This window comes from Toxorhynchites rutilus, chromosome 2, assembly GCF_029784135.1.
Source record: "Toxorhynchites rutilus septentrionalis strain SRP chromosome 2, ASM2978413v1, whole genome shotgun sequence".
Taxonomy (NCBI): Eukaryota; Metazoa; Arthropoda; class Insecta; order Diptera; family Culicidae; genus Toxorhynchites; species Toxorhynchites rutilus.
Genome location: NC_073745.1, coordinates 244,941,364 through 244,957,528, shown reverse-complemented (window position 1 = coordinate 244,957,528; position 16,165 = coordinate 244,941,364). Strand labels below are relative to the sequence as shown.

At 38.0% G+C, this 16,165-nt stretch overlaps 3 protein-coding genes across 3 annotated transcripts; 1 reads left to right on the top strand and 2 right to left on the bottom strand.

Annotated features, from left to right (window-relative positions):
• Positions 1-1,071: 1,071 nt before the first annotated feature.
• LOC129770707 (adult-specific cuticular protein ACP-20-like) lies at positions 1,072-1,458 on the bottom strand. Its single transcript, XM_055773697.1, has 2 exons — positions 1,424-1,458; positions 1,072-1,362 (listed from the first exon to the last, which is right to left on the bottom strand). Exons 1-2 carry the CDS (start codon positions 1,430-1,432, stop codon positions 1,072-1,074), a joined length of 300 nt encoding a protein of 99 aa, XP_055629672.1. The 5' UTR covers positions 1,433-1,458.
• Positions 1,459-14,018: 12,560 nt separating this feature from the next.
• Positions 14,019-14,575, bottom strand: LOC129770143 (cuticle protein 8-like). Its single transcript, XM_055772792.1, has 2 exons — positions 14,491-14,575; positions 14,019-14,422 (listed from the first exon to the last, which is right to left on the bottom strand). The coding sequence occupies exons 1-2, from the start codon at positions 14,497-14,499 to the stop codon at positions 14,141-14,143; spliced, it is 291 nt and encodes a 96-aa protein (XP_055628767.1). The 5' UTR covers positions 14,500-14,575; the 3' UTR covers positions 14,019-14,140.
• Positions 14,576-15,093: 518 nt separating this feature from the next.
• On the top strand, positions 15,094-15,683 carry LOC129768355 (larval cuticle protein A2B-like). Its single transcript, XM_055769950.1, has 2 exons — positions 15,094-15,175; positions 15,238-15,683. Exons 1-2 carry the CDS (start codon positions 15,167-15,169, stop codon positions 15,580-15,582), a joined length of 354 nt encoding a protein of 117 aa, XP_055625925.1. The 5' UTR covers positions 15,094-15,166; the 3' UTR covers positions 15,583-15,683.
• The last annotated feature ends 482 nt before the right edge of the window (positions 15,684-16,165 follow it).

Here is a 16,165-nt window from a genome sequence, read left to right as displayed (position 1 = left end):
GGAGGCGTATTTTTGATGCTCTACTCAGTGGGCCAGTTTGTTTTTCCATTTTCCTAAATACGAATAGCTCGATATAAAATGCACAATTCCTATTTACAAATTACGCGTTTCGAAATATTAAAAACTGACCGAACGTGCAAAATAATTACCCGTTTCTGGCGAATTGAATTATGGGCTCAGCAGATACATAAATCTCACCAAACGCTGAATGTTTTCTTCTTACAAACAAACAAACTGTCACAGCATCCATGCTGAGTAAACGGAGTAAACAAGTAACAAAACACAAATTCCACCAAACGGTAATGTATCGGGGAATAAAACCCTCCCAGCCCTGTTTGGCGCAGAGATCTGAAATCTACCGCACACAAGACACAATTCACGCTCGGTGTTTTTCCTGCATCCAACAACCGGCTCTTCTGGAGACCCAAACTGTGCGAGTGGGCCTCGTAGATTCGTACGAAAACATGTTCAATTATATCTTGCTGGTTATGTAAAAGAGGCTAACAAAGCGGAGAAATGAATACAAAATAGCCATTTTTGCTAATTACCCACAGAACTCGCTGCTGTCTTCAGGTCGTTAGGGGGATCTGTTTGGTGTGTGGTTTTTCGAGTTAAGTATCTATTTTTGCCGGAGTGAGAGTAGGCAGATTTTCTTATTGGGAAAGCTTGTAGTGTCCAGATAGTATCATTTTTTGCACATCGCTGCAAAGCTTGTTTGATAGGTAGATCAGCGGCGCCGTGGAAGGAAACTGGTTCGTTTCGTTCTGTCAAATTCGAGCAAATTCAAATTTTGCATAACGATGTGATTTGATATAACAGAGACCGCAGAGTTCGCCAGACTGAATGTCGCCGATAATTCACGACGAACAGGAATATGATTATTGGTCTTTCGATTTATGCAAATTAGATGACGCTTTCGAACTTGGTTTCAGAGTGACAAGAAATAATAGAAATAAATTAAAACAATGATGTGTGTAAGATCACTGTATAATCATCAAAATAACAACAATATCACATCAATTACTGCAGGAAAGGGAACCGTTCGGTAGCACCGGATGGTATCGACAACGCTCAATGGTGTCCATGTTCGACCTTCTGGACGACCGCTTCGAAGCCATTGTGGTCATCCGATTTGTAGTCGACGATACGTTTGCTGCCATCGGCCTCATGCAGAGAGTACTGGCCCTTGACGACATCTCCGTCACGGACTTCCCACTGCTGCTTGTGGTCTCCGGTGTGCGAATCCTTCACTCCATACTCGAACTTGTACTGAGGATGGGTGTTGAAGTCCTCATGGTGATGTCCGTGATCTCCCTCATAGGAAAGGGCAACAGCGGCGAGGCAGGCGACCAGGAATAGGACCTTCAAGAATAGTGGAGCAATATTATAAACATAAATTTAGAATAAATTCTTAAGAAACCACCTTGAACATTGTGATTTACTTTGTGGAATAGTACGTGAACTGTTGTGAAGTAACTACGAAAGTGATACATCCATTTTGCATGCTTTGTGTATTTATATGTTCGCGAAAGATGAGTGCTACAGTACTCGGCAAAAAAATGAACGAAAATCTGGAGGCAATAGATGCCGAAAGGTTAGCTGATCCATCGAGGGGTTGCAATTTTCTTAATTGACCCCGATGATTGAAGGTATTCCATCGCTTTACACTTTCGCGCTGCTCGGAGAGCCGAAATATCGTTGAAAACTACATTTGGTCATATATACACACCATTTGTTAGGTGTCAATGATAAAAAAAATAATGCGCATGAGTCATGACGAAATGATCGATGCGATTTTCCTTCATTCTATTTTTCAATGGAGCTAGCGATCGTGGGGAACTTATCTTTCTTATCATAATTATATCTGGGTAATTTTTGCCTGTATCTAGTTGTTTCTGTTGCCAAATAACACGATTATTTTTTGATGGTAAGCTCGAAGATACACATTTTGCGTTCAACGGAAAGAATTCTGTTTGGTAAAAGAATACTGCTGGCCTGAACAATAATCGAGCCAGGAGCCCCATCACGCCTAACGACGATAAACACTCGGAAAGGAGAGTCACCATTCTTTGTTTTCATTGGTCACCGATATTTCTCGATTACTATATCGGATATCGAGGATATCTGTTCAGAGTTATTTATTGGATTATGTAATTATGAATTCTTCGGTTGATTCATATAATAATAAACATGCGTAACTATCGCAGTAAGAGTGACAATGGTTTTCATACTGTTCACATGTCTTCTAAACAATTTCTCAACTTTGTATTTACGATATCTGAGAAGCGTGAGGACAAATAATAGATGAAAAGCATTATGCGTCAACATCAAGCATTGCAGAAATAGTTCTATCTCAAAATAATTTTGATTTAAGAAAATGGTTCTGGTATCAAAATATTTAATTATTAATAATATTGAAAATAAAAAGAAAATTGCAAAACATATCCTGATTTGGTGTTGATTTTTAAGAAATCGTGTATTCATTCTATCATCTCTTCATCCGTTCGGAATCCTCACTTTTCTTTAGCTTCTCCTTCACAGCTCCATAAATTTTCTAGGGTCTTTGCGATTTCGTCTCTGGGCCATTGCGATAGATGTCTAAATCTAATCTACGCTTCACAAGGTTGTTTGGTGCTTTGATGTACGACAGAACTCGTTTTCCATTAAATAGTTTTAACACCAACAAATCTTCTTGTTGCGAGCGGATTTAGGCAAACTATTTGCCTGTCATATTTGCTGTAAACATTTGCCTTCATTGTTTTTTAAACCCCGATTTCCGGTGATTTTTCGAGTTTTAAAAAACTCAAATTTTAGCATCTGACGAATTTCATGCCAACTCGACTGGCAGTTTGCAGCACCATCTCAAATGGCAGTGAAACGTTGTGGGTGTAAAGACATGGGTCATTTAAGCAACTTTGCATACTTGAAATATTCGAAAAATAATTAGACTACTGTTTGGAAAAAGCCAACTTTTTTTTTCTTAATTTTTTACAAAAAATTATAACTTAAAAACTATGATACCTAAAAAATTCTTGTCAAAGGATGAAATGCATGAAATTATTTGAACTTTTACAAAAAAATACTTAACATTTTTTGGGAAAAAAATTCGTTGACAAAAAAGCCATTTTAAAAATTAAAATTCATTTTTCTCAAAAACGTATTTTTTTTAAATTCCCTAAAACATATATATGAATAGCGCTTACGATATCCAACAAGTCATTCATACATAAAAAAATGGGCACTTTTACAGGAAAGAAGTTTTTCGAACAATAACTTTTTCATGTTTTCTTTAAAAAAAAAAACAACTCATCCTAATTTTGTTTATAGTCAAGATAGCGATATACTGTATTCGACAAAGTTTAGATCTTGTTGAAATATATACTTTTGTCGAAAACATCAACTTTATATTGTTTTTATAGTTTTTGGAATATAAGTCATTTTTGTATGAAGACTTTTGAAAAAAATTATGTTTTGCTCGTAACATTTTTGTGTGTAAATTCTCACGTTTGACATGTTCTTGATATGTTTCTAAATAGAAAAATGTTAGCAGAGCATGTAAATTGCGATAATTTATATATAAAAATGTTACGATTTAAACATTAATACTATTTTTTCAAAGAAAAAAAATGAAAAAGTTGTTGTTCGAACAACTCTTTCCATGTAAATGTGCCCATCGTCCGATGTATGGAAAACTTGTTAATAATTTTAAGGGCTATTTATATAAATTTTTTTCAGAATACATATACAGAATACATATGCAGAACATATGCTTTTAATGTTTTCGAGAAAAATGAATTTTAATTTAAAAAAAAAAAATTTTTTTCAATGATTTTTTTTCCAAAACAATTTTTAATGAAAACATAGGTAATTTCCTACATTTCATTTTCTGACAAACTTTTTGTAGATCTTATAGTTTTTAAGTTAAGATTTTCCGAAAAAAAATTGAAACAATTTTTTTTCTTAATATTTTACAAATTTTTAAATTCTAATTTTTTGTGAAAAATTAAGAAAAAAAAATGTCTTTTTCCAAAAAATAGTCTAATTATTTTTCGAATATTTCAATTATGCAAAGTTGCTTAAATGACCCATGGCATTGTGTATTTTTTCATGTGTATCAATATTTCCCACGAAGTTCCACATGAAAAATCGAGATAACTAATAGGAGTACCGGTAAGTTTCTTAGTTTTTTTTTCAAAAATTAATGCTTTATTCTCCAAAAATGGTTACAAATTCAATGTTCAAAGTATTGCCCATCGCTGGTCACAACTTTTTCCCTTCTTTCTGGAAATTCACGGATCTCTTTGCGTAAATAATTGCCCGGCGTGTCGGCTAACCACGAATCAATCCAATTTTTGACTTCATCAAAATTGGAAAAGTGCTGGTCAACCAGGCTATGTTGCATCGATCGAAAAAGGTAGTAATCGGACGGAGCAATGTCTGGAGAATACGGCGGGTGGGATAGGACCTCCCATTTCAGCGTTTCCAAGTATGCTCTGACCGACATGCGCCGAGCATTGTCGTGCTGCAAAATAACTTTATTGTGTCTTTGCTCGTATTGTGGACGTTTTTTCCTCTAGTGCACGTCTCAAACGCATCAATTGTCTTCGGTAGAGGTTCCCCGTAATGGCTTCATTCGGCTTTAGCAGCTTATAGTACGCAAAAGCACTGAACTTCGTCCCGCTTAAGATTTTTATATGAACATCCGAACATCCACATCCGTTATAGGAATTGTTTTCGAACACATTTTTATCTGGGTGTGTGTAGAAGTAATAGAATATTGATGAGAAATATAAAATAGATTTCTTTCTGTTTTTTTTTAAATTTTTTTTTGTAGACTATACAAATTTTTAGCTTGCCAACACAATAACAAATCCAATCAACCTTATCAAATAGCTTTCATTGAATTGCTAGAACGCTCCTTCTGGATCTTTCCATACACAGATATTCATGTTTGAATGAAAAATTACTTTGATGATAGTCAATAAACAATGGTAATACCGCAAACTCTAACTTTCGGTTCTCAAAACACCAATAAATTCTGTACGAAACTAATTCATTGTTTTGACGTTGAAAAATTAAATCGATTTTTTGCATCGAGCTTTTTAATGTGCCAAAACATGGTTTATGTAGTGTATTTTCGAGAATATTGTATCGCAACTGAAAGTTGAAGCTTAAATAAGATGCATATCCCATCTTCATGCGTTGATTTATCACGAAGTTACAGCATTTAAAAAAATAAGCTAAAAATTTCGCCTTCGCACTTATACACAAACTCGACACTCACTTGATTAAATACTGAACCAGTATGGGTGGATAGCACCTTTAACACGTTGAGTGGAACCTTTTTTCTAGCGATCGGATGGACATTTTTAAACGTATAAGGTCCATCGTTTCTTATCGTATTGGAAGGTATTTCTGTTCGAGAGGGAATGCCTATGGGCTTATCTTGTCTTATACAGGGTTTTCCATTTCGGACATCCGAAAGTATACAGCCCTGCGCTGACAACCGTTTGACATAGCTGTCAACTAAAGCGTCATATCGTTAGTTGAATGTCTGCCATTTTACAATATGGATCGTTTTAGCATCGCACAACGTGTTAATTTTGTTAAATTATACTATAAAAATGATGAAAAACCGGCAAATGTTTTTCGAGCATTACGGACGGATTTTGGTCGTCATGGACGGCCTACAGAGCACACAATCGCTAATGTAGTGCGCAAATTCGAACAAACTGAATCCGTAGCGGATATTGTGAAACCTGTGCATCATCGTAACGTGCGTTCGGCCGAAAATATTGCTGCTGTTGCTGCCAGTGTGGAGGATGACCCGAATGTTTCAATTCTACGGCGTGCTCAGCTATTGGGCTTGCCAAACACATCATTGTGGCGAATTTTGCATTTGGACTTGCACCTACATCCATATAAAGTCCAACTGGTACAAAAATTAGAGCGTGGTGACCATGGAATGCGTCGGGCATACGTCGATTGGGTGAACGAACAACAGCAGCAAAATGCTGAATTTTCGCATCAAATTTTCTTCAGCGATGAGGCACATTTCGAGCTCGGTGGCTATGTGAACACCCAAAATTTCCGTATATGGGGCTCAGAAAATCCACACGTGATTGTTGAGAGGCCATTGCATCCGCCAAAAGTCACTGTTTGGTGCGCATTATGGTCTGGTGGAGTCATCGGGCCGTATTTCTTTGAAAATGAGGACGGCGAGACGGTAACTGTGAATGGTGAGCGCTATGGCCGCATGTTAACCGATTTTTTTTGCCACAAATTGAAGATATGGATACGGATGACATGTGGTTTCAGTAGGACGGCGCCACGTGCCACACAACACGACCGAACATGGCCATATTGCGAACGAAATTTGAAGGACGCATAATTTCGCGTTTTGGTGATGCCAATTGGCCGTCCAGATCATGCGATTTGAACCCGCTAGACTTTTTTTGTGGGGTTATGCGAAAGACCGTGTCTATACCAACTCTTCGCAAACTCTTGAACATTTGAAAGACAACATTCGTGAAGTTATGACCGAGATACCGCCCCATATGTGCCGAAAAGTCATCAAGGATCAAGGTGTGCGAGGAAGCCCTAGGTGGACATTTGAATGACGTTGTATTTCACACATAATGGCATAAACCAAACTTTAATTTGAAATAAAAGTTTCATCGAAATTCGAATTCTAGGTGTGTTTTATTTCAATTTACTTTTGGAATTTAAAGTTGGAAAACCCTGTATATAAAAATCTCGTGTCACGATGTTTGTGGTTGAACTCTTCCGAAACGGTTGCTGTTCAAAGAGAGCGAATTTATTTACGTTGTTAAATGACATATGGCGCGTTCACTTCATTGAACATTCATCCTCACATGCGCCAATAACCTTAATTCGGCTAAAGCCATGCGTATTGCCAGCGAGCTGGAAGACTTTTTGAATAAACATAATGAATTATTGAAATTCATGCTCGAAATGCTCGGTTTGCAAGGTTACGATCACGTTATTTTCATCAATTCTAATCAATGTATACATTCAATGCGTATGTCGTTGAATATATTGCTGGAGTCATGGTAGGCGACTGCACAGTGACGCGAGAAATTGTGATTCGAAGAAGAAACAACAATATGGAGTTCATAGTTGACACCCACCGTTCAAACGACACTCTCCATCTTCTTTTTCAATGGTACTAATGTTTCTAACGATCCTAACGTTCAGCATCTGAACGTAGAATGACTTGCGATTGATATAGAGGTAGAGAGCGAACGACTGCGATTCTAAACAATCAGAAGCGGTGTGAGGAAAAAAAGACGGGTGGTAATGTCAGGGACATAACCGGAGTGACGTAGGACTATACAAAGGGGACAGCTTTTGTTAAATATATATTTTAAATATATTGTTTTATTTTCTTCGCCTACGTAAATACCTACCTATCTACCTGAAAAATGGGTTAGTTCACTGTTTACTCTTTATGAATATGTTGATGGTTCTGAAAAGAACCTTTGTGTTTTTGTTATCACTCGATATTCCCATCTTGTTCGGTTAAACCTTCCTGTTTAGCTATTGCGTTTGCCACTCGCCACAGCTTTCACAGTTGGAAAATTTCTTCCCATCCAGCTTGTGACATGTTGTTCAGTAAATTACAATTTAATGCTCAATTTAATGTTCAGTAAATTATAATTTAATTAATTAATTACAATTTGTGCCGGAGAAACACTTTGCCACTCACTGAAACTAATTGTTGCCTTGATGAGCGCCGAACCGAAGCTGCTCTGTTCTTGATGCGGGTTTTCTGCTTGTCGTGAGCAGCTTTGCAAGCCAACTCGAGCACTCCGACGGCCGAAACTCTATAATCGCTATTAGGTATACTGGTGCTCCGGCACCAATCCGTTCGGCCTAGTTACCCTTGCGGAGCAATCAGTGAATGCGACCAACAGGAAACTGGAGACCTGCACGGTTCGAGTGAGACTTTGCCTTTCCCTTAACTTGTCCTCCTTTGTTACGTCCACGATGCCGATGCCGTACAACCACACGGGTTTACGGTTTCAAAGAAAATAATATATTTTTTTGGGGTCCGCGTGTTTTATACTCTAGCGGTACATACTCACAGGATAGAGACAAATCGGCAGACTCAGCCAGAGGGGCGAGTCCAACGAGACGAACGAATGAGCGTTAAAAGGGAGCGATGGCAAAAAAATACATTCTGGTTAGAGGCGAATGAACTGAAAAGTTTAAACCCGCTTAAAGCCAAAAAGAAGAAGAAGAAGAAAATACATTCATTACGATTTGTTCGCTCGTTGGATACACATGCAGGCTAAAAAGGGTCCTTTTCAGGATCACAAAATTATCTTCAATCGAAAGAGTTTATTGTTTTGTTATCACTCGATATCCCCATCTTGTTCGGCTAAACCTTTCTGTTTAGCGATTGCATTTGCCTCTCGCCACAGCTTTCACAGTTGGAAAAATTCTTCCCATCCAGCTTGTGACATATTTTACAGTAAATTACATTCAATGACATGTCGCATTACCACCACTCAGTATCGGATTGGAGGTAATTTTAACCTGTAATTGAACATTTGCGATGACAGTGGTACAGTGTCGACTTTCAATGTGGGGTCATAATTTGGACCCCGAACTCTATGTTTACAAAAATGTCCAACTAAATATGTCGCATTACAGGTCCGTCCAATTAGCTAACTGTCGAGATAAGTGTAAATTACTGTACTTTCAATCTAGAAGCAATTTAAGAATTGGTGAAAATCAATAAGCTCAGAACAAGTGCCAAATTCACATACTCATCATATCCTGGCAAACAAATTATGAAAAAATCAATTTGTGTTTTATTATTATTTTGGATATTGTTTTAGAAAGCATTGAACTGTATTTCCTAAACTCTTTTTTGGAAGGTTTAATGGCCCTGAAAAGCGCCTTGTTTTATGGAATGGTTCCAATTTAGAAAACTTAGTACTCGTGGTTTTCAAAAAAACCATTTCGAACGCCCTCGATGCCGCCTTGTTCTGGATTTGCCGTTGAAGCAGTTTGTATAAAGAACAAACTTTTTTCTTCTGCTACCTGCTGCCGTTTTGCGATTGCGTTTGTGTCTGCCTGTTGTTGGTGTACGGTTTGAACGAGAATGATCGTTACGGCAGCGGAGCGGGGATTTTTAAGCTGACTGGCTGGCTCGAGAATTACGCATGTGTGAGACTGCGACCAATGTTTCGTTCATTTTTTTCTTTTTCCTTTCCAATCGTGCTTCATTCTATTTCGCTGCTGCTCTGGTTGCCCGTTTTGGTCGGTACGATTTGAGGAGCACAAAACGGACCAATCAAAAATGGGCACATAGTGCATTTTGACAATGCTTGATATTTCACAATTATTCAATTATTTATCTCAAGAAAAATGAAATGTTATTCGTTATGATAGATGCGTAGATATATTTCCTATCAATTGATGCAAAAACCTTTGCGATCTATTGAGAAATGCTCGAGTTATAAGCGTTCCAAATCTTGCATTTTTTCCTACTTGTTCAGTGCCTAGATTTCCATTTCACCCCCTATATCTTCCGGTTAGACGTAGTCCTACGTCAATACACTCACTTGCCAGACGCTATCATGAGCAACGCCGACGCAGCCTTTGATATTGCCAAGTCTAAAAACATGCATTGTCATGATATTACAAAACGTGTGTACAAAAGAATTGTAATGGGTTGTATCTAGGACACGACCGCAGTTTTCGACGTAGAACTACGGAATTATATTATTCAATCCACTTGTTTATCACTTCGGATATTATTCTAGAATGCATCGTAATTTTTGTAATGTCTTTTCAGCTATTTAATCTTTTATTACTTCAGTAGACTCGAAAAAGCCGAGTAGAGTCGAAAGCTATCGGCGCTTCTTTTTTATTTGGTTCAACTCCGATCAGACTTTCTCCTTCCCACTCAGATATCGATCACAAACTAAGATCCCTTTTTAGGATATTCCACCTCCTCCATGGCTCCACCGGTTCCATGCTGCTCGCTCTCAGCTCTCTAGAGCACTGAGAGCAAAAGGCAGACAATCGGATATCCCCGTCCGGGATATCTTAGGTAGCCGGGATCCTGATCTTCTGCTTCATCTATACCTGTTCCTCAGAAACGCCGATGTCAACGTTTAATGATGTTTCCTTCGTTGTGTCCCCGTTTCATATCCCTCCTATCCAAACGATAAACTTTTACTTAGTCGCGTCAATACATACACACACTCTTTACAGATACACGGGCCAAAGGTTGTGCAGTCCACTGATCATTCAACAAGAGCCAAAGGTTGTACCGCTCATGACAACTCTACACGAACTGATGATTGCGCCGGCTAGTGACCATTCTATCCTGGATTCCTCGAGTCGAGAAAGACGCACCACGCTAGATATGGGGTACAGACTAGGGAGCGTTGCTGATTAATGGTCAGCTGCATCCCAATAGGAAGTAGCCCGTGTCGGGCACACGTATAGAGCATCGAAGACTGCAACATACCAATTATGAGAACACTTGTAATACTAACCTCGAGCCAACCGCGAGTAATCGGTTACATATTACTAACATAGTTGTAAGACAAAATTTGTCAAAATATTGGACTCCCGGCCCCGTCAGGCTAACGCCACATGTGCCTTAATAAAAAATATATTTTGGGAAAAAAAAAAATAAGATCCCTTTTTGCTCCTATATTTCGCTTGAGATGTGATCGAACCCCATAACATGCAACAGTAAGGCTACACTACTGGAATTTGGAAGCATATTCTCATGAACTTTCATATACCGTTTTGAATCATATTTCGGACACATTGTTCTAATATCTTGAAATGCTTAATGCACAGTTGACATAACTATAAAATTAATATCACAATTGCTTCTTTAGTGTAATCTCTTGGTTTCACTATCATTTCATATGAGAACAACATTTGAATTTTAACATAATCGGCAAAAATCTGATAACACTACTCATTATCGTTTGTGTTTGTAGTTTTCTTAGCGTGAGTACGTAGAATTTACCCGTTCATCAATATTTAAATTTCTCCCGTGTTTCATCAGTTCCCATCATCGTTAACAGTTTACTGTAATTGCTTGGTAAGTGTTTCGCAGTTGATCATAAAATATAATCAAGTGTAATGTAATTTTCGTCCAAAAAATTTCAAAATAAAGTGTCCGAAATTTGATTCTTATTGGCTTCATTTGAAAAGCATTTTATTCGATGATTTTTTTATGTTTTCAATAAAATAGATACCAAAGTAGAAAGTTTAAAAGCATATTGAACTATTTTATTAAAAATATCAACCAAATAATACCTGTGCATAAAATTCAGATCTGTTTTCTGCATCATATGCCTTAAGCGTCCGAAATAAGATTCAGAACGTTTATCTAAATAAATTTAGTGTATATCTATATTCCAAAATTCCGGATACTCTTCCAAATCCGCACTTGCACAAATCTCGTATGCTATGCTAGCTCACTCGCATCTGTGTTTTCATTCTATTCTATTTTTGGTTTCCGCCTCTAGCCCTGAGAAGGGCTCCTTGTGGAAAGAAACTCTATTCCATACTCCTCCTTCACCCGACAAGAAAACAATTCTCTCCCGATCAACGCTCTGCGGCAATCATGTTGTTTCGATGACCACCAAACGAGAAGTGGTGTGGCTTCAGGTTAGGTTAGGTTTTGTATTATAGAGAAACTTTTTTCAGTTCATTCGTCTCTAGCCTTGAGAAAGGCCCTTGGAAAACTTTACTCTATTCCGGCACTACACCTCCATCCTCATTGCCTTGAGAGAGGCACTCGATCCCTCGCCGTCCAGCTCGTCCAGCAACGATGTTGTCCAGTGGGTGTCTACGCAACGAATGTTTGGCTTCAAATCGCGGATGGCTTATTCAAAACAAATATGTTGGAAATGGGCCGAAACGAATGTATCAGTTGCTCGTTATTGACAGCTCTGTTCGGGGATACACACAAACCGACAGAACAAATGTATGGGAATATGAGAATGCTTCCAGTTTTCATTAATTTAAAATGTTTAGCCATTGGATTGGATGTATAGTATATAATAGTATGGATTGTACTGTATAGTATATAAAACAACTCTTAGAGAATTTCCGATTCCATTGGTGTGCAAAGTATCAGAATTTGTTCGCTGTGAAAATAGTTATTAACGTTAACTTTATTTGACAAAAACGTGACCTGTTTTCTGATTTGGCACCCTTCCTGAAAGACGTAGTTGTACGTCAAAAAAGAATGAAATGTAGAACGAGCTTCATTACAACGTTACATGTATTTGGTTCCACACCTTGCTGAATGTATTCGGCAGGATGTCAAAATTACAAAAAATTGGGATTACCTCATGTACACATTTTCAATTTGGATAATCGACAAAATACGCCTTGAGGAAATCGATAGTGTAATTTCCTCAAAGATTCCATTAATTGAGCTTCGTGTTCCATTTCTGTGAAGCGTAAATTGTTATGAATTTTCGAGTGGAATAAACACGCTTCAAAAACAAAAAAATAAATTAAATATGCCTTTTTTGTGTGTTCTGTGTAGCAGAATAATACATTCTCTTCAGGTATCTTGAACAAGGATAGTCTCTGATAATTATTTTTTATTTTGAATAATATTTTGGTTGAAATGCAAGGAGATCAATAGATAATTGTTAAGTTAGGGTCTGGACTATGTCTACCAAGTATAGAAACAACATCGAATAAAAATTTTCATTCAAATTTCAACAACTTAAAATTGCTTTTATTGTTCGATATTGTTATTATAAACATGGTTCATGACAGTGCGGTAATCTAAAACTCTTATAGCCTTGCATAGCAGATGGAAAGTATACAATGCATTTTCTCAAAGAATTCACCAACGCAACACGACTGCAAACTTAGGTTGATGTCCAATATATCAACGACTAAAAACTGACAATGATAGACAATCATTCATAAAAATTACCAACGCAGACATTGACATAGAAAATCGTTCGGCAGTGCCATATTCGCCTCAGCTGAGCAAAACATTCAATGCTCATATTAATGTTGAGTTCTGTGGTTCAATGAAGAGCAACAAATACATTTGCAACAACGAAATTTATATTGATATTCTTCATTTAATTTGTCTACTTCACGACAAAAATATATTCCTATTTTCACTTCAGATTCGTTAATGAAATTCATCGGGACTGGAATACAAAGAATGGTTTGTGTTTTTTTTTAAATTTTTGTCGGTGGTCATCGACTTGGCGCTCTATTCCTCGGTATGTCAAACACAAGAGTAACGAACGTTTCACGTATATGTAGATCGTTAAAACGTTTAAACAAACTTACAATACAGTAGTTATTTTTTATTTAACAACCAACATATTCGCTAGAAATAATTTTTATGCCAAAACAACGTTTGCCGGGTCAGCTAGTATGTTTATATTATTTACCTTTATCATCATATGTTACACTGTCAGTCACCGGTGACTGGGGCGGCATGAATGGAAACTCAGTGTCAGTCACCGGTGACTGACGAGGCAGTCAACGTGTTAATGATACTTTTGGTTTCATTTTAAGTTATGTATGAGGATGTCAAAGAATGTGACAGTTATTTATTTTGTGCAGTGCAAATGTGAAGAAGACTCCCAGGCGTATGCATATGAAATTAGAATTAACACTTAAAGAATAATACTAATGTTTATCGGTTAAAAGTTATAGCATTATTCATTTTTCATGCTTTAGACACCTTTCAGTAACATTCAGTTGAACATTTTTATGCAGTTTTAAAGTTTGTGTTGATGTCAAAAAATGGAGGATTTTGTGTCTGCGATTAACAACATAATTGAGTTTAAGATATTCCCAAAGGATAGCCTCAAATCATGATTTAAAAGTCGGGACTTCGTACCTCCCCAAGACTCCCGACTTAATCTGTGAAAATTTATTATCTTATTATCCGCCTTCAAATAATGGTAAACAACAAGCGATTCCGTTTTTTTATACAAAAGCACGTAAAGTGAATCTACGGTTTAACAAAAACAAACTTTATTGTTCATAAATAACAACAGACATATTTTCAATATCACAACAATACTGAAAATACTGGAAATACTCAGGACGGTGTTGGTCCGATAACGCTCTCGCCCGCCAAAGTTTAATGGTGTCCGTGTTCGACCTTCTGGACAACAGCCTCGAAGCCATTGTGGTCATCGGATTTGTAGTCAACGATACGTTTGCTGCCGTCGGCTTCATGCAGAGAGTACTGTCCCTTGACGACATCTCCATCGCGAACTTCCCACTGCTGCTTGTGGTCACCGGTGTGGGAGTCCTTGACTCCATACTCGAACTTGTACTTGGGATGAGCGTTGTAATCCTCATGGTGGTGATCTTCGAGGGCGAAGACAACAGCGGCGAGGAAGGATACCAAGAAAATGATCTGCAAGGATATTATGCAACATAGTTCGGCAATCGGTAAACATATCTTATTCAATTCTGTCAACTAACTTTGAACATGTTGACTTCTGTTGTAAGAATATGTACGGTGAAGCGGCGACCACGAAACTAATACCTTGATTTGCAGCGATTTGTGTATTTATACGGCTATGCAAGATGAGAGAAAAGGCCTAGCCGTCGTAATAATTTGCATGCACGTGTGTGCAGATGGAACCGGTTTGAGCTGGCAATGCAACATTGAGCTTCAATTTTCTTAATTGAACCTGTCAATTAGAGTTTTTTTACTGTTTTGTTTTTGACGCACTTCTACAACGAAGACATTGGGCATCAAACCGAACCACAATAACGCGGATGTTCAGCCTTTTCACTTTTGCTTTGCGAAACAAAGCTTTGGTGAATGCATCATGCTAATGATTCAGTTTTCACAATGTGGTGCCTTTCCACTTTTCTCTGCTAATTACAAGCCGTGTAAACCCGAAAATATCAAGAACCCTCGAATTTCAAAGAGATGATGAGACGGGGGTGGTCAAATCAGACATGAACGAATTTTCTCGTAACAGCTCGCGTTCAGACCACCAGGCAATGTCTGGTTTGAGCTCTGAAAAAATAAACTTTCGTATAAATATTGCACGCCCAGCTGAAATGGGAAGCAGTCCCCCCAGTTGCAGTGAACCAATAGGTCGGTTTGAATTACAGCCCAAATTCAGAAGAAAGTAACCTGACAAATATGTTGAAGGTAAATCATAATATTGATTCGTGCTTGTATCGTTTGTTTAGAATATTTTAATTTGATTGCAGATATGCATCGTATTGATCGCCTGTGCGACCATGGTTGTTTCAATTGAAGAGGAGCCTCACGATCACCCTCAATACAAGTACCAGTATGGAGTGAAGGACGATCACACGGGGGATAACAAGGAGCATTGGGAACACCGGGATGGTGATGTTGTACAGGGATCCTATTCGGTCCATGAATCAGATGGCACGCACCGTCTGGTGGAGTATAAGTCGGACAAAGTCGCTGGATTCCAGGCCCATGTGCAGCGAAACGGACATGCACAGCATCCGGCAGTGTATGGTGAACATGTCGATGAGCATGGTCATGGTGGCGAAAGTTATGCCAATATTGATCAACACCACTAGGATTGTGGATATTTAAGGAGGAGAATTGCAGGCAGCCATACGTAGGTCACATTACCTTGTTGAGGACTGTGTAATAAAGACTTGTTAGGTTAAAATGACAACCAGACCACTCTAGTCGGAAAGAAATTTGACACCGTTCGTTCGTATTTTCGCATGATAGTGAAATGTACATTGCGCTATGATGAATGGTTATTGGAAAGGATAAAGTGTTGAACATTTTATATGCATGATAGACGGTGTGTGGTAACTACACTTCGATCGATATAACTATTATGAAACATGCCTCTGGATAGTTTTTTTTTGTGCTCCAGTGGCCGAGTGGTTATTATGACGGGGGTTCGGATTTCGATTTCCGTTCTGGCCGGGGGATTTTTCGTCGAATAAATTTAATCCGACTTATCACACGTATTCAAAAGCTTTCCACACAGAGTTTATTCAAGGCGTGTTATTTGACAAAAAAAATCTCATCTGAGTACTGATACAAATGACGCAAGTAATAATAGCATATGATGGGACAGCAAAGTTCTACAGGAACATTAGTGTCCTTGGGTATGTTGAAATGAGTCTAGATCAGGGATTTTCA